This window comes from Microplitis demolitor, chromosome 3 (assembly GCF_026212275.2).
Source record: "Microplitis demolitor isolate Queensland-Clemson2020A chromosome 3, iyMicDemo2.1a, whole genome shotgun sequence".
Taxonomy (NCBI): domain Eukaryota; kingdom Metazoa; phylum Arthropoda; class Insecta; order Hymenoptera; family Braconidae; genus Microplitis; species Microplitis demolitor.
The window spans coordinates 1,923,956-1,950,067 of record NC_068547.1 but is presented as its reverse complement, the minus strand read 5'-3'; the positions used below and the strand labels follow the sequence as shown (position 1 = coordinate 1,950,067).

General features: G+C 28.3%; 2 protein-coding genes across 2 annotated transcripts in view; one reads left to right on the top strand and one right to left on the bottom strand.

Annotated features, from left to right (window-relative positions):
- Positions 1-630: 630 nt before the first annotated feature.
- Positions 631-2,771, top strand: LOC103568898 (E3 SUMO-protein ligase PIAS2). The gene has a single exon (XM_008545918.3). It carries the CDS (start codon positions 1,034-1,036, stop codon positions 2,486-2,488), a length of 1,455 nt encoding a protein of 484 aa, XP_008544140.1. The 5' UTR covers positions 631-1,033; the 3' UTR covers positions 2,489-2,771.
- A 5,839-nt stretch (positions 2,772-8,610) lies between these two features.
- The window catches only part of LOC103568902 (extracellular serine/threonine protein CG31145), a 35,719-nt gene continuing 18,217 nt past the window's right edge, over positions 8,611-26,112 (bottom strand). The window contains exons 2-7 of the mRNA XM_008545925.3: positions 20,443-20,567; positions 17,701-17,779; positions 12,276-12,368; positions 11,893-12,197; positions 11,114-11,387; positions 8,611-9,403 (exon numbers count right to left, since the gene is read on the bottom strand). Of these exons, the coding sequence (XP_008544147.1) occupies positions 9,199-9,403; positions 11,114-11,387; positions 11,893-12,197; positions 12,276-12,368; positions 17,701-17,779; positions 20,443-20,567 (1,081 nt within the window). The 3' untranslated portion in view covers positions 8,611-9,198. The remainder of the gene's footprint in view (positions 9,404-11,113; positions 11,388-11,892; positions 12,198-12,275; positions 12,369-17,700; positions 17,780-20,442; positions 20,568-26,112) is intronic.

Sequence of the window (26,112 nt, the reverse complement as noted above, 5' to 3'; positions counted from 1 at the left end):
TAAGTTTTCAAATAATAATAATTTTATTGTTATTATTTCAAACATTTTTTTATTACTTACAAATTAACATATCAACTTCCTTCATATTTTTTTTGAAAAGATCAAATTTTGTTTCCTTTATTACTATAGAAGTTTCTATTCCTCTTTCGGTACTCAGAAGGCATGTTACCAGATTACTTCAAATAAATCCCTCATAGCCACTTTAGTTTGAAAATGACAGTAATTTGATAATTGAAATTACCGAAATTTGCTGACAATTTGACAGCAAAAGTTGGAAAGAAAAATTTAGGGTTAATTTTTATGAGTGTGAAAGTCGCTGACAATTTCAATTTTCAAAATTTTTTAATAAAAATTAAATAGAATTAAAAAGATACGCATTTATAGAATTTCAAAATGAGTATTTGGATTTTTGAATTTTTAAATATTTAATTCGTTTATTTGTAATTTTAAAATTATGTCTGCTACACTCAAAAATTAATTTTTTCTTAATCTAGAGATAACTTTTTGTTACTAGAAAAAAAACTCTAGTAAAAGTTATGAATTTTTCATCAAATGGCCGTCAATTTCAGGTTTTCCCATTTTGACATCAATTTGTTTACAACTTTTGAAGTAAACTTTTATTCTAATTCGGGTAGTAAATTTACGTCAAATTCTTAGCAATTGTATACAAATTGCCATCAAAATGGAAAAGCCCGAAATTGACGGAAAATTCAAGGAAATTTTTGCAAAGTAACCTGTGCTATTAGGGTTAAGTACAAAAGTAAAGTCCAGTTTACATTCAAAGTTACAGTTCGCCGTCATAACCTATAACACATTTAAAAAAATACTTGAAATATTTTCGACCAACAATATTTTTGAACACCCGTAATTTTATACTCGTATTTTTAATTAATCATTCGTACGTTTCTTGAAATAATCATATATATTTCTATTCCAATATATATTGAGTTAATTACTTATTTTGTATTTTAAAAATTTATAAGTATTGGCGCGCAAATTTATTATTGAAAATTTACAAAACAATGATAACAAAATGGACGTGAGAAAATCTTCGAGGTTAGCAGATAAAGTTGAAAATAAAGTGAAACAATCAGAGAAAAAGAAAAATTGTCCTGCTGCTAAAAGTAAAGATCTTGAAAATAAAAATAATCAACAATCAACGATGCGGACTGCGGTGAGAAATAAAAAAAAAAATAATACTAATAATAATAATATTAATAAAATCAATTACAATAATATACGTGGCATAAATCAACCAATGATACATAGCATAGAATCCTTATCTGCAAAATCTCCAGCACTAATTAGTTATCCAGTTCATCCGGATGTTAGGTTTAAAAGTCTGCCATTTTATTTAGAACTCAGCGAATTAATAAAACCGATGAGTTTAATGACGTCTTTTACTACAATTAATACTCAAATACAAAATAGGTTGCATTTTTATTTGACGCCTCAGCAAGCTGATGATATGGCAAATTCGCGGGACAGTAATTCGGAAAATGGTAAAATGAGATTTAATGTTCAAGTGCAAATCCGGTTTTGTTTGCAAGAATCTTCACATGAACAAGAAGACTGCATCCCAATGGGTGTCATGGTAAAAGTTAACGAAAAATATTGTCCTATACCAGTGGCAAAACCAACTCCTGGAGCAAAGGCACCCAAAAGTCAACCGCACAAGCCGCTTGACATAAGTGCGCATGTGAAAATATCACCCATAGTTGAAAACAAAATTCTAATCATATGTCCGAATGACATGTTCGGTAACACATATGCAGTTGGTGTCTACCTTGTGCGGAAATTGACCAGCTATGAAGTTTTGAATCAAATGAAAGCCAAAGGTGTTAGACATCCTGACTGTACTCGGGGACTGATTAAAGAAAAATTGAATGAAGATGCGGACAGCGAAATCGCGACGACTTCTCTGCGAGTGTCGCTTGCTTGTCCTCTGGGAAAAATGAGAATGTCCACACCCTGCAGGTCATCGACTTGCACGCACTTGCAGTGCTTTGATGCGGGAATATATTTGCAAATGAATGAACTGAAACCGACGTGGATTTGTCCAGTTTGCAATAAATCTGCGAAATATGACTCTCTGATTATTGATGGATATTTTCTGAGTATTTTACTGTCTAATGAATTGCTGCCGGATGTTAATGAAATTCAGTTACTACCGGATGGGTCATGGAGGAATTTGGTGCCGAAGAAAGATCAAGAAGACAATGATCGGAAATGTGGACCTGTGTCTCAACAGAAAATAAATTCTAAGGTCGATAAGGCAGCTGATGATTTTGTTGACAAGACAAAAGTTGGGTTGGAAGAAAATAAAATTGATTTTGTTGATTTAATTTCAAGTGATGAAGACGATGCTGAGAATAAAGAAGAAATAAGTAATTTAGCAGCTAATTGTAAAAGAAAATTAAATTCGGAGGAAAATAATTGGAGCTCTGGAAATTCTAATTCTAAAATTATAATTATAGATTTAGATTAAAATAATTTTGTTATATATATTAATGTTTGATAAATTTAAATTTGTAAAATATATTTATGACTTAGGATTTATCAAGAATTTTTTTTACAAATATTTAATATAATTTTGTCATGTACATTATAAAATTTGTACATAATCAAATTTATAATAATAAATTTGATTATTAAATATGTAATTAAAGATAATTGTAATAATAATTTAATGAAATTTAATCTGACTGTAGATAAAATTTATATCATGGATTTAAATCTTGTAAAAAAAATTTGATATACTTTTCGTGAGAAATTAGGACAGAGAATAGTAAATATTTTTTTGTATCGTAATTAATTTTTTTATATCTGTTTAATAATAAATGTATACAATGTCTCGTAATTTAAATTTGAATTTTTTTTTCTATAATATGAATAGTGAATTTAATATACCGATTCGTAAGGAATATGTATTTTTAATTTGAAATTGTTTTATTATATTTTATACACATTTATATTATTATCCTTTAAAGTTTTATATAAGTAAAGCTATCACGTCACGTCCGACACACGTTCAATGTATGATTATGTAAATATTCCTTTGAAATTCATTCTATCGAAATCTTGGATATTTTAATATAATACGAATAAAATCTAAAGTCAGTTGTGGTAGAAGCAATAGAAGTAGTGGTAGCAATAAAAGTAGTAGTAGCAGTAGTAGTAGTAGTAGTAGTAGTAGTAGTAGTAGTAGTAGTAGTAGTAGTAGTAGTAGTAGTAGTAGTAGTAGTATGGCTATCGTCGAAAAATTCGACACGCCGAAGCATCAGCTATGAACTACTAGACCAAGTTATTTTCATCTATGAATACAGATTTTTATCTTATAACTATGAGCATCACGTAAAGATAAAAAAGATTAATTCATATAAAAATACAATTTTTTTTACTTTTTTTAATAAAATCATAATTTTTTTTTTTTTGAATAAATCAAGTCAAACAAATTCATGCTTTTTTTGCTTTTTACATTATTAAAATAGAATAAGTAAAGCACGTTTGATTTTGATTGCTAGACAATTGTATTTACATATAGTTTTTTTTTCTTTTTTAAATGTTTTACTTTGTGAAAGTGAATTTCATGCGTGCAAAAGAACAATACGTTTTACCATGTACTTTTGACGTACATTTTATTGCCTATTTTTTTTTTTTTTTATTATTTTTTTAGCTTTGGCGTCGACTAGTCATAAATTGCGTCGAAATTAATTACTCGATCTCACTCGAATGACTTTATTTTTTATTATTTTATTTTATGCAATTTTAGTCCTCGTGACTTTTAATTTAAATTAAATGAACTGTATAAAGTATTAATTTTTCTTCATATATATATATATTTAAAAAAAAAATTACAAATTGATTTTTGAAATTTTGAGTGGAAATTTTTTTAATTAAATCCAAAAATTAATTTAATAAAAAAAAATTTTTTAAAAATCTTTTTCGTCACTAGCGCAAGTAATTAAATAAAACTAACAATTAATCAGTGCAAAAAAATGAGACTAATTATAAAAATTCCAAGTTTAAATTTTACTAAAAATGAAAAAATTTTTTTTACTGAAACTTGTAAATTTTTTTCAAAATATTCTCAAAATCTTGAAATTAAAAATCAAATTTAATAATTCCAAATTTTTTTTATTATCATTACACTGAAAATTATTTTCACTTTACTCTAGCGGGTAAATTTAAATAGTTGTCGTATTTCAATACAATGAAAAACATTCGATATCAAATTTCCCCATTTACAAAATAAATATTTAATGAAAATAAAAAAAAAAAACACTCAGTGTAGTACTCGTGTTATTTATCATCTTGCGGAAAAAAAAAAAAAAAGTTTACATATCCGTAAAAGTTTTAAACTAGTATGTCCAAAAATTGATTCATGCATGATTTCATCAGTTTAAAATAGAATTTGTCTGGCGATTTAGCAGTTTGACAAGTTCCTTTTACTAAAACGAATCAACTCACCCTTCTGACGTACATCCCATATAAATTTAATATATTTTTTTACTTAACTTCAAGAAAACAGTTTGCCATTAAATTACCACGTCGACCGCTACCTAGAACATATTTTATAAATTTTATTTGAAATATTTTTAACCCGCGATTACTATCTATTTTTTATTTGATTTTTTTTACAATAGACATTTTAAAAACATTTTTAAAACGCTAAACTGGCCTCAATTGATAAACCAAACACTTTTCAACGTCTGCCACAATGTTTGTAGTAGACGAAACGTGACCAGAGCTCGCAGTCTTTTAGTCATTTCTTTTCTTATTCACTATTTCATATGCCACGTTCTATATAAGTTTACTTTTTTCCTTTTTTTACTAATAATTTTTTTGAAATACTTTTATCTCCTTTTAAACTCAAACATTCATTTAAATATTATTCTATGTGTGCATAATAAATATTTCATTATTATAATTACCGGATCTTAGTGTAAAACTTTTATAAGTATATATATATATATATATATATGATATGTGTAAATACTTGGTCCTATGCAGGGAAACTAAACAGCTTAAAAGTTTTCTTCAATGACATGGACACATTATTCTCTCAGAAGCTTAAATAATAAAATATTTACTTAACTTTATCTTTAACTAACTTTACAAATTCTAACATATATTTATTTTATCAAAGCGCTCATATATAATTTCTATGTAGTAATTAAATGAATAATTAATTTTTTTTTTTAAATTCATTTTTCATTGTAATTTTTTTAGTGTCCATTATGGAACACTTGTAAAATTCATCCATTTTTGATAAAGCTTTAGTATAAATATAAATTTTCAAAAATTCAAATTTACATTTACCAATTTTTCATAATTTTTAAATTTCCCGCTCAAAAATTTAAAATTTAAAAAAAAGCGAAATTTGGGTTTCGGTACGATTTTCGGAAAATGAATTTTTATCAAATCTCGTTCGTTTTGAGATCCTAGGAAGCTATTCTACACATTTTCAGACGAATGTGTATGTGTAGACTTTTTTTACAATTTCTTAGACGGCGATCTTGACCAAAATTCAGTTCGTTGGATCTTTGAAAGCCTGGGGGTATCAGAAGTCTTCTGGAAAAACGCTAGTACTTAAAAGTGAATGAAAAAAATTTTTTAAAGTACTGAGCCCATGGTCTAGATTTTCTAAAGTCTATAAAATTTCCAAGACAGCGACCCTGATCAAAATTAAGGCTTTCTTTAGATGTCGGAGCTGGGAGTTTGAAAACAGCGGGAAATTTCTATCCTGCAGGATTAACCCCTTTTCAAATTTTATTAAAATTTTATCTCGGGTATGAAATGAAATGTATTTTTAATTATCAAATTTAAAAACCCAATTGAAGATTCAAAAAGTGCTAATTTTCTAAACTCAAAAAATTCACATCAGTTGACTACATGACTCTTTTCATAAAAAAAAATACACATATATTTAAAATTGGAAGACTGTAATTAATTACAGCGTTTAAGAATATTACTATTTATAGTAAAATTTTTTTAATTTAAAAAAAATAATAAAATGACAGACAATGAGTAACACTCGGCAGATATATTCCCAACACTTTATCGCAAGTGTAAAAAAAGTGTCGTAAAAATAACAATAATTCCATTTGCCATCGGTAGAGTCAACAAAAGCATCGTCGAGGGAGTAGAAAGAGCGTAGTCGCGCCGAGTTGAGTAGTAGTACAGAGTTGAGTTTAATCCTGGAGTAGTATAAGAGAATCTAGCAGCGTGGCGGGCTGGCGGTGTGTGGATCGACCGAGTGTGTGATGTGTGTAAGAAACGGCGATGAAACTTTATAAAACTCACCATACCACACAACACTACATCACACGATATACTAGACGTTTATACATCTAGCCAACTTGAATCCCAACCCCAACCCCATCTCCAGCTTCAGTTCCTACCCCAGCTCTTACTCCGATCCCAAAAGCTTCAACCCTCGGAAAACTCCTCCTCAGTCCAACTTTGCTTCTACCCCCGGTATCCTCTTACTATTTTCACATCTCTCACATCATCTCGTTTTACTTTTATTTTTTTTCGACTGATGAGTTTGCAGCTTCGTAAACAAATTTTCCATTGCACTGCTGACCATTTATTCAACCTCTGGCTTTTACGTATGTCAACATTTTTATAAAATATAAATTTACACGTCCTACAATTTTATTTTATTTCATCTTGTTATTTTTATTTATTTTATTAATCGCGAATTTATATTTCGCGCGCAAAATTTCGCCTGTTAATATTTTAATGGAAAATAAAGAGGATTTAAATATTTATTGTATCGAATAACAAATGGCTTTGATATGATTAATTTTTGATGTATTGATCGGAGAATTAGGTAACGTTGTATCTCAATTAAATGGGCAATGTATATCATGTATGTTTGATGACAAAAGCAGATGCCAGGAAATTTAAACTAAACACCGAGACGTTAGGGCGCTCCAATTTACGTCTGCTTGAGACGTATTATGTCATAAGCAAACTAGTACATTTGTAATTAATTGCTAACTGATATACAGTTAATGTACTTGAAGCCCGTCTGTGTATGCATTTAAAACAGCCGAATAAATTAATCCTCATTAATTCTCAAGTTTTGTAATTTTAAAAGTTCGCGCCATTATTGTTGGTTTTTTTCGATACTTAAAAAATACACTGATGGAAAATTAACTTTTGAATTGAGAATAGATAATTAAGCAGTAAATTAATTAAATTGCTACATTATTAATTGGATATTAAAGTTGAAAAATAATTTTTTTGACAGAAAAAAATCAAAATTTATTTATAGTTTCCGAAAAAACAGCATTAGATTGAAAATTTAAAATTGTATGAGGGAAGGATGTTTTAGGACACTCTGGCTATTAATAAATATTTAGAGTTTTGTTAAATGAATTTTGAAAAAATTATGAGTAAGATCTTTGGTGATATTAAATGCCAAGTTTGCATTAAAAAATTGTTATTGTAGAGACTCTAGACAACGGAAATGATTTATTATTTATTATAATTTAAATTTGAACGAATTTTAAATAAAATGATTTTATTTTGTACTTGAAGAATTTGATTTATTTCAATTATTTCTTCGATAGCAAAATTTAAAATTTATAAATGGCGGGATAAAATAAAATCACGAAAGAGTAACGACACTGATAATTTATTATTGATTGTCTTTAAATTAAGAAGTCGGTGAGAGTAAAAATTTTTTTGGTTCGTTTTATTTTTAGTTAATTAAAAATCAGGTGAAGAAAAATGTAGCGATTTAATGGAAATTTAAATTATTGATTGAGTCAAATTTTTCATTAATAATAAATATATTTTTTTTGTATAAAATTACAAGTAGTTTTTTGAAAATTGAAACTAATTTCTGTATTTAAAATTTTTTTTTTACATTAACACTAAAAAATTTTGAATTACGCGGAAAAAAGTGTCGCGCCAAAATAAATTTAAAACAGAAGTATTTGGGTTATGAAAAATAATTTACAAATGTCAAATTTTTAATGAAAATTTGTTTTATTTATAGGTACAAGATATATTGCACACATTACACATATTTACATGCAGTCAAAAAATAAACCTGATCTATATTTGTGATCTTAGCTTTACAAAATAAAAATAAATTAACATAATACAGATATGTTCTCTGGCTATTTCCGTTTGTTTGTTTTTCTTTTTAAAATTTTTACACATCAAATAGTTTACAATATTCACCAACTTGTCAAATATATTTACGATATAATTATTATTTATTTGTAGTCTGTATATAAATGTCACTTTAAAAAAGCTCATCGTTTTTATTTTTAAATATTTTCATCCCAAAATTATCACGCCTTAATTTACATTTATATATTTATACATATATATTTATTCCAGTTATACAATTCAATTTTTTCAACAAACATTCGCCCAAAAATTAGAGTAAATTTTTAAAATAAATTTAAATAAATAAATTCTTAAAAATAAAATTAATTAATACGAAATAAAAATTTGATCGAAATTATCTCTTATTTAAAATAATTCATCTCAAAATAGTAATCATCCATAACAAATTTTTAATTACAATCTAAATAATTATTTAACAATCTCAATTATTTAATAATTTTTTTTTTTTTTTTTTTACATAATATACAAGTTATCAAAGATAATTAAATCAGTGGACTAAAAAAAATGAAAGCAGAACAAATGAATAATAAATTACATCATTCAATTAAAAAAAATAAATCCTCTGATTTAAAATCTTCAATAACAATTTTTTAAAATTTTAAATGTTAAAAAATAACTATCACATTGTTCGCACAGTGACTTTACACTTTACACTTGTGTATCTATAGTACATTTAGAGTAATTCATTATTTATTTATTATAAAAATTATATATATGTGTTATAAATATACAGTGTAAAAAATTTTGGAGCGAACGCGGTTTAAATCCAGACTGAATTCGTGGTAAACGTGGAGTGAATGACTTTCAGAGTGAATGAGGATTTAAATAAAATTCAAATCTCTCCGCTAAAAAAATCAAACTCCTTTTTACTCCGCACGCAGGCTAATTTTTTTTGACTCCGGAATTCCGAGTGAATAAGGATTTAAATAAAATCCATAATCACTCTGAATAGACTCCCGATTTTTTACATAGTATAAATTATATTATATAGCTTTATACAAATTTATAATATTAATAATATATATAAGGAGATAATTGTTAATGTTATTGTTTATTAGATTCATCGAGTTCTTGGATAACTTGCTCGTAATGTTCACTCCGGTTTAGGCAATCTCGTACCGCTTGTAGAATGAGACCTATCCGTCTGTCAAGTGCACTCAGGTGAGGTTCCCACAGGACAGGCGCCACAGGATCCTTGGCCATGCTCTGACGCATCGCCGCGCTTAGACGTTGCGGACTGTTGTGGTATCTGCAAGCACAGCATTACAAGACAGGTGAGTTGATGACACAACTATATACACATACATATTAATCGTCACGCATCAACAATTAATCAATAGCTTAAATTGTTAATTTAATTTACAAAATCCTAGGAGAGTTTCATTTCACTCCACATTGATATCAATAAATACCCGGATTTACAAACAAAATTATTTAATTTAGAGTTTAATGATCGGCATTTTTTAAATTTTTATTCATGAAAATTTACATAGATCTCGAAAAAAAGTTTCGTTTTTTTTTTTTTTTTTTAATTACAATTAATGAAATATTTAATAATGCTCTGGTATTTTATTTAATCTATTCGTTTGATACCAAAGCTGTAGAATTTAAAAAATTTTCCGAAGTATGCATTGTCATTAAATATTTTAATTTACTGAAAAATAATTAATTATTTATCGCAATATTAAAACTGTCTTCATAATTAAATATTAATTTTGCTGCCGTCCCCTTAATTAACAAAACAAAATAAAAAAAAAATAGTTAATAACAAATTAAAAATAAAAAACCCTCGAAAACTTAAATTTTCAAGTAATTTAATTACGTGCTTTAATTAAAAATTTTCAAAATAAATTTTATTAACATACATATTTTGAAATAATTAAAAATTATAATATTCCATTTTAATTCGGATTAAAAATACTTTTACATTGACCTCAGATAATAGAGTTAAGATTAAAAAAAAAATACTCAAGTTAACTCTTAGCGCAATGAATAAAGTATCGACTTAAACAGACACTAAGGTTTATATATATACATGCATATATATGATATATTGTTAAATCGACATCAGAAGAGACTCTAGAGAGACAGGTTCGGCTACTCTCACCTCAGGCTGGCTACTCAAGTACGAGAAAACTCGGATCTACACTTACGCGGGTGGAATACCAAGAGCATCACCTAAAAGTACCAAGACCATGAAGAGGGTAAGGAAGAAAAGCATAGAACGCGTTCACTTAAATTTACTCTATCTTCTGCAAGTACATTGAGTTGTAGGTGCACCCAGGATTGTTCTCTCTCCATCTATTCCCTCTCTCTTTATCTTCCTCTTCCTCTGTCTCTGTCTCTCCCTCTTCTCTTTCTTATTCGCTTGCTCTTTCGGTACTTTGCTTTTACTCTATCCCAAAGCAAGCCAATTGCAAACGCGAAAACGGTCCATTATCGATGCCATGACACCTGGTCTGTTGCCCTCTGCAAGGGCTCTTGAGAGTGGTTTTAACGCTTGACTTACTAATGTAAGTCAAAGGCAATATTTTTAGAATAAAGAATTGCCGACTTAATGAAACCTACTTTAAGATTTTTTTTTTTTTGCAAAAAAAAAATCGTTTACTTTGTAATTAATTTTTTTTCAATGGAAGATTAAATTTAAATTTGGCTGCGTAGAATAATAAATATTAAAAATAAACGAAATAAAAATAAGCATTTAGTTAAGGTCAGGAGAAATAATTAAGCCGGCGAAGCTTTGATGCGGTATGAGATTTAACTAGACTATAAAAATATATAAATTACCCGGCGGCAAAACTTAATAATTGTGGGTTTAAGACGAAAATTCTGCTACTGAAGTGTTGACACGGGTATATGGTTTATAGCAATAGTTTAGTAGTTGACCGAAGTGATAATCTTACTCTTACTTGAGCGCTAATTTATATACATTAAATATAAGTTTGTAAAAACAACTTACTTTAGTAATATCTTCAGTGTACTCTGTCTTATCATACAGCACTGTAGCAAAGGCGCGAGTATTGACGTTTCGTCGTGATAAGGACGTCCGAACCCACGGCCGTGGTCTAGATGTAGTGTGAATGTGTCATTACCGAATATCTTGAATGTCTCGTAATGATGACGGTCCATGTTACCAGACAGAAAGTCGAGGATCGACATATCCATCAGGTCAAGAAGCCGACGACCTTCATCGTAAGGCGGTATTTCTTTTACCAATGAACAGTAATTTGAATCTAAACCAATTTATTTATTCGTTAGTGTTCATTTAGTTCTTTTTTTTGTTTTATTATTATTTTTTTTACATCAATTAGATAATTTCTTAAATTACGATACATATTTTGTACAAATTTATGACTAATCGTAGGAATTAATTTTTATTAAAAATTATTTTAAGCGGGATAATTTAAAAATTTAAATATTTGTGGTATTTAAATTTAATTTAATGGGCGGGAAAGTTTAAATTTTTAAAAAATATTTAATAATTAAATTTTTTTTGCTGTAAATTATTTATGTTTTTAAATAAAAAATAATTTTTCAAATGTAAAATGTAAATTTAATTATTTTTCAAAGCTGGCACCGAAAATAATTAAATTACCAGTTATTAGAAATAAGGATTCATGGAATCCTTAGAATAAATCTGGCGGAAATCAACTGATACTTAAAACTCAATTCATTTTTGCTGTCGAGTTAATTAAATTATTTACAATTCGATACGATGGATAATTAAAAATAATTTACCGGTTTCCCATTGCGCTTTTTTACGCTTATGGTAACTTCTTCTCCAAGGATGTCGCCAGACTTTGCGACTGGCCAATTCTTTGCTCGGCAAAAATGCCGCGAAGCTTCCCTCCAATGTGCTGGGATTCCCACAAATCGCGTGACCAGTGTCACAGTAGTAACTGCATTGCCCATGAAAACACGTGTTGCCAACCGGACTGACAAAAAATGTCTTGAGTAAATTTCCTTCCGCCAACTGATATATTTCCGAGGTCATATTTAATGTTCTCCCCGTGACTGGCATCGCTCTACGAAAGCCCAAAAGTCTGAGAACAAAAATAATTTATTTTGTAAATTTAATTAAATATTAATTAATGATTTTAAAAAATAAATAAAAATCTCACTTGTCCAAATGAAATGTTGCGATTTCAGCGACATGTCTTTCAAAATCCGTGAAATAAAAATGGTTTGGCAAAGTTTGTTGTTCACGTGGAAATCTAAAATCAACAATTTTAAATTAATAAATAAATAAATTATTTTTTAATTATTTCAATTAATGTTCTTTTTACACCATTAAAAATTTTTTGAGTAAAAATGAATGAAATCCGGAGTAAATTTAGAGTTAATACGAAGCGGATGACTGTTTTTTTTTTTTTTATTTAATCCCCTCAGAGTAAAATTCACTTAGGAGTTTATTTTAATGTCGAAATTCCAAATCAGGGTAAAATAAAATCCAGAATACTCTGAAATTACTCCGCTCAAAGATAAGCTCCCGATTTACTCCGTATTCGGAGTAATTTTTTTAAAAACTCCAGAACTCCGAATGAAATTCTCTCTGGGGGATTTTATTTTAGTATGAAAATTTCGAATTGGAGTAAAATAAAATCCAGAGTACTTCGAATTTACTCCAGACCTCCAAGTGACGGACCGAGCTCGGATTTAAATAAAATTCATAATCACTCCGAATTCACTCCCAATTTTTTACAGTGTATTCATTCAATTAAAAAATAATTTTTATAACGGTATTCTTATTCATTAAAAATTTAATAAATTTCAATTTCATACCATAAAATTATAATTAAATATATATAATTTTATTTTAGTATTATTGTTTTTAATTCTTTTGTAAGACTTTATAAATCTCCTTCCTTGATTAATCTCGCAATGTATTATGACACAAGAACAGAAAGTCCAAAGTTGATGACACATTTATCATAGCAAATATATATTCCACCGGTGATGTGATCGTATAATACGGGTGTTATTGTTATTGTTATTGTCACTGTCATTGTTGTGTGTCTGTTATTGTCGATATTGTAGTGTCGTTGACGTTGTGTTGTTTTCCTACGGTCTTGATGTGAAAGGAAGTAAAGGAATGAGAACAGATGAAAAATTTATATAACAAGTGAGGTACAATTAATTCATACAAGACAAAACAATCATTTTAAACAACTCGAGCTAGTTGATCTACTTTATCACCGTAAATTCGTAACTTTTTTTTAAAAACTTATTGTCTCTACTTATCGTGAGAAACTTTATTATCCCGGATTACAGTTAGTTAGTTAGTTAGTGAGTTAGTTATTATTTTTATAAAAATAATTAGAATAATGAAAAAAAAAAAAATGATTTTTAAATAAATAATGTAAATATTTTGACAATTTCAAGTAATTACAATATTTTTATTATTATTTTTCGTTCACCTTATCCTCTGGAGACTAATTAATTCCTCGCCACTAGGTAATTAACGCTGAGATTTGCATATGATTTAAAGTCAACGCTGGACGTTTTACTTTGGTAGTTAAAAGTGAATAGAATTTAGCTTTTACCCAGAGAATTTTCACTTTATTATCACCTTGCTTCTAACTCTTCTCTTTTTATTATCATACCATCTCTTTATTACTGATGTATATATATGTATGTATATATTTATAAATACATGTTCAAACTCTAGATTGGACGGCAGATAATTGCAGACTCTCTTTTACTTGACGTTTGCTAAATAACCACCAATTAAAGGGGATATTCAATTTAAAAATATGTCACTTAATATAAATTATGTCAGCGGTCTCAAAATAAAATAATTTTATCATTTTTCTGAGTAATTAAAATATTAAAAATCTTTTGAATATAAATGAATTACGTCTGGTTCAAACCAATGAATTTTTAAATTTGGCGCTAAATTTAAATTTCAAATAAATAATTCATCAATTTTTATTTCCGTTGCAAAATAAATTATTTTACAACAAAATTATTTTAGTAAAATGAAATGTTTTTTTTTTTATTTTTAAATTTGCCGGGTTTTTTTTAAAATTATTTTTCCATTTAGTTACGGTGTAAATTACAAGAGAAGAAAATTAAAATTTTTTTCAATTTAATAAAAAGCTCTTTGAAATTTTAATTTAAAAATACATTCAATTTTTTAGTATATTTACATTTTTAAAAAATGTGTCGTAAGTTACGTAACTGGATCTACAAACGTTGATCGGTGATAAAAAAATAAATAAACAGAATGATAAAACAGAAATATAAATCTTATAAAAAATAAAACAAAAGTTTTAACGAAATATCAGGAATAAAATTTTTGTATGGGCAATTAATTTGGTATCTTAACGCACTTAAACTTTGAAGATTCATTGTTACGACATCTCAACACAGTTATCACAAAAATTACCCGCCGGTATATATTCACAGTAACATCACACAATAACGTGTGTTATTCTCACGGGAGCTTGCGCTACGAAAACTTTACTAGTACGCAAGTAAAACTTTTCCGAAAGCATCTGATCTGAGGTAAGGGGCAACGACTATAATATGAAACGCGTATAGAAAACTTTTCCCCTGAGATTCCTCCTCGACTCATCTTTTTCCTCTTCTTCATTTCTCAACACATCTACTCTCATCTACCCTCCTCGGTTATACTCTCATCCAAATCTTCCCGCACACATATCTATATATACATATACATATATATACTATTTGTCCTTTACAACATGTTATATTTTCCTAGATATACAAAAGATTACCGAGTCCTACAAACGTCGCAGTGTCGTCGTTCTTACGAGTACAAAACTTTGTTCGCACTTTCCCGCTAACATCACTAACGAACAACTTGATCTTCCTAAATCATGATAATTTATACACCTCTTTATCTTCCTATTTTATTTTTTCATCCATAAGACGACAACAGAAAAATATAATAATACAATTTGAATAAAAATAGTGCATTAAATAATATAATATTTAAATCTGTGAAAATTCTGTTTCGTTTTTATTCAAATTATTTTTATCGTGAAAAAAAATTTAAACAGAAAATTGAAGAATGGAAAAATTAGGAAGATAGAACAGGTAAAAAGATTGCCGTCGGCGTTTGAATATTTAAGAGACTCGGGGAGTGAAGTCAGTGGTCGATATAAATGCAAGTGCTGAGAGACTTCTCTCAGGGCAATTTCGTGTGTAATGAGAAATATCGCGAGTTGCAATGGAAACGTGTTGTACAGAGAGCGTGAATAAAACTATATATATACATACAAATGTATATGCTACATAGATATAGATATAGTTATGTATAAATGTACGCGGGCAATTTCAAATATGGCCCAGGATACAGAAACTTTTCCACGGCAACTTATTGCTCAACTTATTACAGAGTTTAAGCCATTTTCTTGTGGTTTTCTTCGGGATAGTGAGTCTCCATTTGGTAGCCTTGCCTCTGCCACTTATCTCTGAAATCTTTGGCCAGCAAAACTTTCAAAACTACACAACAATACATAAATAGAGCACTACTTGTCTGAATTCCTCAAAGGAGCAGATGCTGAAAATTTTCCCATATATAAAATATATATGTATTATAATATTTCTACAATTTGCTATGATATATTTTTTGAATTTAATGAATGGATGAACTTTTTTTTGCAGCTAAACACTTGGAAAATTTTAAAAATCGCGCTATAAAGGTATTACTTTTTTTTCGCGGTAAATTTATTTTTATTTGAATTCATTGAATTATTTTTTTTAAATTTTATTTGAAGAGTAAAAAAAAAAAAACGAATTAGATGTCAATTCAATTGAATTTCAGTCGCTATGATTTGACAGAAAAAAAAATGAAAACAATGATAATAATGATAGATAAAAAAAATTTGAAATTTATTCTTTCGTGAGATTGATATGAAATGACACAAGTGCATTAGCTTAATGTAATTCGATTCTATCATACGATCGACCCGAATTTGCAAGAAATTTTTTACACAAGCAAACTAAGTGATTAGATAAGACTTCAGTTATTGATGCGTCTCGTGATTTTTATTAAACATTTTTTTTTTTTATAAATAACTCAGTTTATCGCTTTAAAACATTGTCTTAAATAAATTTAAAACCTATAAATATTTTCAGTTCTATAATTTAATAAACTCGACAAGTTTTACCAATTAATTGGTTATCGGTTGTGATTAATAAATGAACTAAATTGGCACAATTAATTTTAGCATGTCATGATTTATGTGGAACAAATCTATTTTAAATTATGCCCTTTTATAATTTTGGAGTTTTTTCAATCATAAATTATCAACATTCGACCTATTGAATAAATAAAAGTTTAACCTTATGAAAGTTACCTTTGAAAAATAATTTAAAGGCATTCTCAGACAATGTCCTTATTTTTTAAAAAAATTTAATAACTTTTAGCTGTCAAAATGTAATTAAAATTTTGTCAGTTAATTAAAAACTTATTATAGCATTAATTGAAAACAAGACTATAATTATTTTTTAATTGATCAATAAAATAAAATGTGAAAAATTCGGAGTGATTACGGATTTTATTTAAATACTCCTAGAAAAAATTACTATTTTTTTATGCAAAGTGATTTCGAAAAGATCTGATATTTATTTAAATCATTTCCTCCGATTCGGAGTTTTAATACTAAAATAAACATCCCTTGGAGTAAATTTTACTCCAAGAAAATAAACAAACACAAATTGTCATCACTTAGGATTTAATTTAAAAATTTTTGACACTATTAATACAATTATGACAGCTTAGTCATTGCATATTTTTAAAAAGTGAGAGATACTCTCAAAATGTCAAAAATTATAATTAATTTTAAATAATAAATAAATTTAATTGCTAGACAATAATTATTAATTTAACATTAACAATTAGCGTGGAAATGTCTCAAGAGAACTGTCAATTTTGATGACTCGTGGGATATGTGATGGGTGTGTATCTATCTATATATCTACATATATATATGTATATATATATATAGGGTTTATAGATGTTTAAATGAAGAGAATCGTGCCTAGAGTATGATGGGATTACGAGGACAATTACATAAGTGAACGTCCCGGAGTAGCTGGTGGTATAAGAGCACTCAAGAGAGAGAAACGATCGAGTTCGGTGGCACTTAAATATTCCTCTTGATTACTTGCAACTTGCAGCAATCATAGCACAGCTACTCAATAATTATTGTCATTATTAATACGAAGTACAAAAGAACGAGCAACAAGATACCTCACGTACCAGCTATTCTTCACTTTCTTGCTCGTAGTTAATAAAAGACTGGTACCTGTACTTATATTTCAATAAAATTCTTATATATTTCAGTGAATAAGGTTCTGTTCAGACTAAGAATCACATCTTCTTCATTGGAGGGCTTACGGAAGAGAATAAAATAGAGACTTCTTTTGAGAGGTTGATTCGTCGCTTCCTTTACGATCAAAGACACTTCAAACTGTCTTCTGACCTCGATCTTAATAACGAGGTATCATTGATTTCCTTTTGCTTTGTTGACTAATTAATATTTAATTTATTAAGTATTAGTGCTAATTACTCACCTCATTGGCTTAAATAATGCTTGTAAATCGTCTGGGTAATCAATCACTAATTTCAGCTGCGTTCCGCCTTCTTTTTGGGCTGAAATTAATAAATAGTTTTATTAAAATACTTAATTTTAATTGTACGTCTGTTTGTTTTTAATTAAATATGAATTAATTGACATTGAGTAAAAGATATAGAGACGACAGTTGGGAAATAGGAGTGATTTAAAAAAATTTTCGGGTGATTATTGAATAATAAATGACATTCAAATAAACCTAGCGTGATATTTAACAACCGACATTTGTCTAAACTTATAGGAATTTAATTACGAAAAATATAATTTATAATGAGCTCGTGCTCCAATTCCGTCTTTAAAGAGTTTCATTATTTTATATCCTAGTAGTATTAGCATCTTGTTAATGTTTGAAAAAGTCTTTAATGAATTTTTTAAAAATTACAGAGTCTAGACGATTTTGAGAAGTCTATTTTTATTGATGATACTTTCTGAAGCCGTTGATACAATGGTTAGTAATAATTGATAAGGAGAACCAATTGATACATTTTGTGACATAGTTTTGTTGAGATACATTATGAACTACAAGATTTAATGAAGATTATAATTATGAGGTTTGGAATTTATTTAAAATTGTAGACCAGAATTTTTATGGTTGAAATCATGAAAGAATCGTTTACTAATGAGATCATGATAAATTAATTAGTGAATGAGTTTGATAGCTTTTGGTTGAAAAATTTTTTGGGTGTAGGGAAGACCGGGACATGACAGTCTACGAGATGTGGTGAAACACCAAAGAATTTCGAGCGAAGAACTTTTCCCCGAACCTCATTGGCTTGGAGGAAAATCAAAAATTATATAAAGAATTTTTCGTGAGACTTTTTGGGGCTTGTCGGACTAGAGGACATGAAAATAAACAAAATACGTTAGTACTGAGATGAGTTATTCCCAACAGGAGCAAAGTTACGGGCCACTCTTTTTAGAGAATCAGCTGTGCCTATGTCCACCCATGTCCACCAACGGTCATATGGTTCTCCACTCTAAAAATAAATTATTCCCAGGACTTTTTATGGCTTTTCCTACTAGAAGGCATCATAATGAACAAAAAACGTTTATGTTGTCATGGGTTATTCCCAACAGGAGCAAAGTTACGGACCTCCTTCATACAAATACATAGACTGTGTCATCTGGCCGACGTTGATTTTGAAAAAAATTTATTTTTTTTCCAGATTTTTCATGTTTATTTCTTTCAAAAAGAAATGAAAAACATTTATGATCTGTAGCGTCATAATTTTTTTTCAGGACCAGGAGTTTTTCTCCTATGGCGGAGCTACGCCCCAAGACCAAAAAAAATTCTATAACAACAATTTGGTGCCTAAAGCCACAAAAAAAATCTCTGTCTCAGGCGGGCCGTCTTCCCCCAGGTTTCTCCAATATAAAGTTGTTTTTTTATCGAATCCATCCAATAAATTTATTAATTATTTCCGTAATAATAACTCGCTTAAGCAACGGCATATTACGTGGGCTGTAATATATTTCTGTCTTCTCCTATTACTAGCCTCTGACATCCGAGAAAATTTATCGATCAAAATTTACTGCGCGAGTTTCAATTGTCTTCAAGTTTTGTAGCAAGGATATGAGAAATAATAACTGACATTAAAGTTAATGCAGGACTACTTAAGTGTATAGTATACGATATATAATAATATACTATGTATATACATTGTAATGCGTACAATATAAGTATAGAGATTAATGTTCTTAGTGGGAGTTATCCAACAGATCTGATATGACAATTTGTCATTTGATAAATGTACTGTGAGCACTTAGTCCACTCCTACACTCCTACACTCCAGACAAATTTAATAAAATAAATTATCAACTTCCGATCTTTTAATAACTACAATTACTTCAATTTATTTCTATAACTAACTTACTAAATAAATAAATATAAATATATACATTTCGTCATTTTCAGTAGGAAGTCATTCAATTCCATTTTTATAACGCACAGGAGAAAAAAAATGATAAAAATTAGCGAATGCGCCATTTTTTCTACAAACAGTCAGAAATTCAAACTTTTAGTTGCAGATCTAGTGAAAAATAGCATACACACCATGGAGGAAGGCAGGACTCACCTTCGGTTCAAGTAGGCAATTATACCTGATTTGAAATGTCCTATTTTCTTTCCTTGGTGTGTAATATACTATTTGTCTTAATTCCTAAGGCGTATGTTCCCTTTTACATGTTTTTTTAAATTACGCGGTTTGCGCGACACCTTTTCTAACTGGAAAATTTGAAAAATATACAGAAAAATGTAAACCAAACAAACCATGCAGTGCAAAAAATCTTGAGTGGTTCGAATGGTTAGGTGTGAAAGTTACACAACGCAGAGTGTTAAATTTTGGACCATGTGAATTAGAACTTTGACACCACCAATGGTGTGGACGTATAGTTCTTAATTAAAAACTGTGGATTACTTCAACACTACATATTTAATTTTTATTCTAAAATAATTCACATCGCACTCATACCGTGTTAAACGTGGACTATGTACTTCACACCAAAAAATTTCACACCGTTAATTCACACCCAGCAGACCATGTACTCTTCGGGACCATTTTCACAGAAAAAATTTTTTCAGTGCATGTATTACAGCAATTTCTAACAGGAAATGCAAAAAATCATGTTTTCAAAAATGTCAAGTGAGATATTTATATATATTTATATAAATTGAATAACTTACCAACATGAATAATAGGTTTTGTTGCCATTTCATGAAGAAGTTGATCAACAACTTTAGAATCCTTTGGATAAAGTTCTAATCTCGATATTTGCAGATGAAATTTTTGTAATGTCGTCATATTCTTTCTGTAAAAGAAAATTAATATGTAAGTATACATTACGAATATGTTAGATTCTGATATTTATTAGATTTATTTTATGCGGATTATTCTGGTACTATAGCTTTGCATTCAATGCAATCACTTCTCCCTATTCTATTTCAAGGAGCATAACGTTATTCCCAACGCATTTCTCGTAAATGCCTCTTTATATGTATACATAAAGTATGATATAGACATACATATATATGGATATGGATATATAAGTGTATATTTTGTTACATACACATAATCCCCAAGCGATTTGGCTCTGAATGCGAACAGTTTTCAATCTGTTTACTGATCTAGAATTTAAAAACTACGCATTCAGGATATCCTTCAGGTATGAAAATCTCACTGCGCACTTATTTTATTTATTTACCATTTTTTTTCTAAAATAATCCTGAAAAAAAATCAGTTTATTCCAAAAGTGAATTTTAAAATCAATCTAATCAATTGTCGAGTGAATTTTTCAGTTATCGCGTTAGTATATATTCGATTTCCTCTTATAAATTGGATAAAATTTATATTAGATGTAAAATAAATTATTTAATGAATTCTGAACGATAACAGAATAATTCAATTGGGTTTTCATGTTCGATAATAAAATAAAATAGTGATAAATATTTGGATACCTCAACAATTTTAATTTTTAATTATTTATCCGGTGTTTCTATAAATGGAGACGGAAAGATAATAAAAGAGTAAGAAAAATAATCGAAAATAATAAAAGAAATTGTATTATTTTTTTTTTTTTTGTTTTCTCTAAATGAGAATTTTTTTTTTTTTTTTTTTTTTTTTTTTTTTTTCATTTTCTTCAAAGTCGCTGTGGATTTTAGTACTGACGTATTTTTTTTTTTAAAATCCAGACATAAAAAAAATTTTTTTTCTCGCATAAAAAAAATTTTTGGTCTGAATTTTGAATACAAAAATTTTTTCGAGGTAAAAATTTTAGCAGAAAAAAATCCTTTTTTTTTGTGTACAGAAAATAAATAAAATTATTTTGATGTTTTTCGTATTAGATGCAAAATAAAAGAATATAAAATATATAATATATAAGACAAGTATTTTCGCGGGTAATTCGTGTCGACTGAAGGCTTTTTAAAATGCATAGAATACCTCTCACTTGGTTTACTCTTTCTTATTATATGTTTAGTTCTATTTCACGGCCCCTTTGAGTCGTAGTTGAGGTAGGCGGTCTGATAGGGTCTTCTCTCAATAAGCAAGAGAAACGTATAGCAAGAAATAAAAAGAAATAAGTATAAAAAATAAAAAAAATATTTAAGGAGAAAAAAATAAATAAAAAGACGATGGAAAACGTGAGGTTTTCCCAAGGCAGTGAGAAAGCTGAAGAGGGATAGAGTTGTACTTTACTGAGGTTTTCTCTTTTTCGTCATCTCCAATGTCCCGTGGGTGAGCTGCACCGGATGCTGCCCTTTCTTGTTGTCTACCTATAAGGAACGGAAAGAGGATGAGACCGAGAAATGGAAAAAGGCGATGAAAAGACGGCTAAATTCTAAAGATTATTTTTTTCTCTCTCTTTCATATCTTTTTCCCGGCTTTCATATCAAATATTCTATTGATATTAAACTACTATTTGATTATTAGTTAGTTATATCTAATATGAATTACAAATTAGTTAATATTTATGTTATTAGTCAAGAACAAGGTGTAGGGTACAAATGTACAAGAGACGAAAGATAAAGACATCCAAGGAAAACCATGGTTCCATTCTGATTCTCTGGTTATATGAATTTGTGTGGGTGTGTGGGGTGTGTGTACTGAGGAGCATATACAGTAACTCTTTAGAGTAACTATATATAGGATATGGTAGAGTAGCATAGAGTTAGTAGTTGAAGACGAAAACGGGTGATACGCCTCCTTCAGCCCCCTTTGGTCGTATGGGATGCATACTAACCACTTCACGGAACGCTAGTAAATCTCTGCGAATTATTCGTCGGTGGTTTGAGTTAACACAGAAAAAAAAACCTATCAGTGATCTACATGATGACTAACATGATATTTTGTGTACACAGAAAAAAAGGATTTCTTGGAATAAGAAAAATTTCGCATCATAAAATCAAAATAATAATTTTCTTGGTGAGAAAAATTCCATGGTGTCAGAAATTTGTTCTCGAATTCAGAAAATTTTAGTTTTCAATGTGAAATGAAAAATTTCTTAGGGGAAGTAAAAATTTTCTTGGGAAGAGTGAAAATTTATTTAGATGTATTTTTATGTCAAAGGTCATTTGTAAGTATGATAAGAGACTGTATGTAATGATTGAAAATTGATGGAATTGAGAAAAAAAAAAAAGTATAGAAATAATCATCGGCGCTATATATATTTTTAGCTTTTACAGACGATCATATTTTATTCGTTGTTTCATGGAAATTGAACGTGATCACGAATATGAAAGCCTCGAGTTTCATGATAAATTATTCCACAGTACAACCGAGTAAATTCACCAGATAGAGAAGATAATTTGACAGAGTGACGTTGGGATTCAAACTGCGATAGCTTATTCAACATTGAAAACTCTATGCCCATTAAGGATTCGTCGCATTCAGGTCGTATTCATTTCAACTTTGTATTCCAATATAATACATACATGTAAGCTTTAAATATCACATATGTGTATTTATTTATTAGTTACTCTGTTTGGAAAATTTTATCATATATAAATATATCTTTTAATTACAGGTGGTAAAAATATACTAAATTGTAAATTCATGTGAAACGTGTCATAAATACTAAAGTATGTATTGATAATTATTTAATGTATTTTTTCAGGCAAAAATATTGGTTTTATCTGAAAAATTTTCAAACAAAAGTTGTAGGAAATTTAATTTTCTAAAAAAAATATCTCTTATGATTTTTTTAAACGACCAATAATTTCACCGTAATTCTAAAATTAAGATTAATAATAAATTATTCAAATTTTTGATAATTACCAAAATCTTAATTATGAAATTACGACTTTATTATTAGTCCTATGAAAAAATTATAAGAGACATTTTTTTTATAAAATTAAATTTTGAGCAACTTTTATTCCAAAAATTTTTTTATACGACCAATATTTTTACCACAATATCAAAACTTTGACCTAACTAATTATTAATTATTATTTTCAAATTAATGCAAAAATTCCGGCTCTACTTATCACAATTATTATAAAATATATGAAAGTAATTGTTATTAAAGCTTATCGATAAATTTCTCGCGTAGTAAGTATTCCGATATAGCATAATAATTTTTCCTTTCCTTCCTGTTTCAATTTTGGTCGAGAGCATAACGAAATTCGTAAATTTCGAGCCAATATTTTTCTCCGTGTAATCACTCCAAACTTACTCCTGATTTTTTACAGCGCAGAGTAATTAGTTATAATTATCATTATTAATTTCAATAGATTTTGGACATAAATTAATTAATGTTGCTTGAATATATGGCAATATATATAACACATACATATTATAGAAGCAGAAAGTAATTAAGAATGGTATTATTGTTGGATTACGAGCTTTGAAGTTCAATTGCGTAGGAAATAGTGTTTCATATATAAATTTGTATGATAATCGCAATAATAATAATTATTATTTTAGCTTTTGTAAGTACATCTATACGGTTATTATTATTGTTATTGTACAGAAAATTTATCCATCATGCATTTCCGCCTTGTCAAATCTACTATGCATAAATGACACATTTATAAGTATATATATATATATATATATATATATATATATATATATATATATATATATATATTAAATATAGAGATAGATGGATAGATAGATATTTCGATGCACCTAGAGAACATGATAGTGTCATAAGCTTTGATAAAACACTACGCCGTAGCTTGACTGATCTTCGAGAGGCAATTTCAACGTTACTAAACTATATCTGTTGACAAACAAAATCACTCATGGGTTTACATTATAAACTTTCACTAAATTGTTTTCTTATAGCAATTTATATATTTTTCCTCTTTTTTAATATTCAAAATAAAAAATAAAATTTCCATTATAGTAAATAAAGTTTGGAATTATTTGCATAAATCAAAACATAATTTTTATATTTAAATACTTGATAATTTTACTATTGAGGCAATAATAATCCGCATTACATTAGACTAAATTTGGATATCCGACGTAATAGATAATTGGTAAATCGAGGTGAATGCTAACGATCGAAAACGATATAGAACCGATGATACGTGTGGTTCAAAAGCTAAAGTTATAAGGGATTTCCGATACCAAGTACTCTCAAATTAATATTTATATTTAATAATACGCTTTCGTTAATAAGAAAAAAACATATTTTTACTATTTTAAATACATGATCAACGTTTTCCTATGGGTAAAAATTTTACTCGCCGGAAATTACATTACTCATTTATCAATATTAAATATTTTAAATTACTGCTCTAATAAAAAGTCATTGATTTAATTACTGCTATAAATAATCAAATTTAATACTGAAGTAACTTTCAGGTCAAATAAAAATGTCGCTTTATACTTGATGATTGATAAAAATTTTTTATAATTATGTAAACTAAAGTATACGGAAAAAAAAATAATTTCTTGGAGCAAGAAAAATTTTTCATTTTAAAAGGAAAAATTTTTCGCGCCTAGAAATTATTTTTTTTTTTTTTGTGTATGAAAATAAAAATAAAAATGAAACTTTGGTATGTCATCAAAAATGTAAATTTCCATTCAAAAATATAATTGGCAATAATTTATAGATTATTCAGGACAAAAATATATCCAGTAGCAATAGATTGACGTCAAGTTCGGCTTTAAAATTTCTATTAATATTTATTGCGGATGAAATGTTTCTTATAATTTATATTTCCATCAATTATAATCCACGAAAATAAATCAAACAGATGATAATCAAGTGAATATTTGATTACTCTATTTTATCAGATCTCATTTGAATACCGTTGAGATTTAAGTCATTCACTTTAGAGAATTCTCATCCGCACATTGCAAATCTCATACTGTCTCCAATTCTCTTGCTCTCTTTCACGCTCATTCTTTACTAGATATTGTGAGACTAGACATACAAACTACAAACCGAATCTTGTGCTGTAGATTGAGTTCGCGAACACACGCGCGCACTCGCGCGGCCCGAACTAATCTTGTCTCTCCAACGACCCTCCTAGTCAATGCCACCCACTTTGTCTCTACACTGCACTTCCTCACATCTCCTTTCCTATTTCCGTCCCGACCTCTCTCTCTCTCTCTCTATTTTTTATATTTTCTTCCTATTCCAGCTTATATATATACTTTATATACCTATACATCTATCGTTGTCTTATCGTCACTTTACTCTTCTCAATTTCCGTTGCAATCTCGTAAGTCACATATTCAAATATAGACGCAAAACTTGACTATTTTGACCTCTGTATATAAATAAATATATATTAAATTAAATAAAAATACGTAACAGCTGAACAAAATCGGCTACTAAATTTTTTTTTTTAATAATTTCAATAACAAATATCTAAGACTTTTCATGTAACAGGAAATTC

What these genes read in the sequence shown, in the direction of transcription:
- LOC103568898 (XM_008545918.3), top strand. Translation starts at nt 1,034, where the DNA reads ATGGACGTGAGAAAATCTTCGAGGTTAGCAGATAAAGTTGAAAATAAA.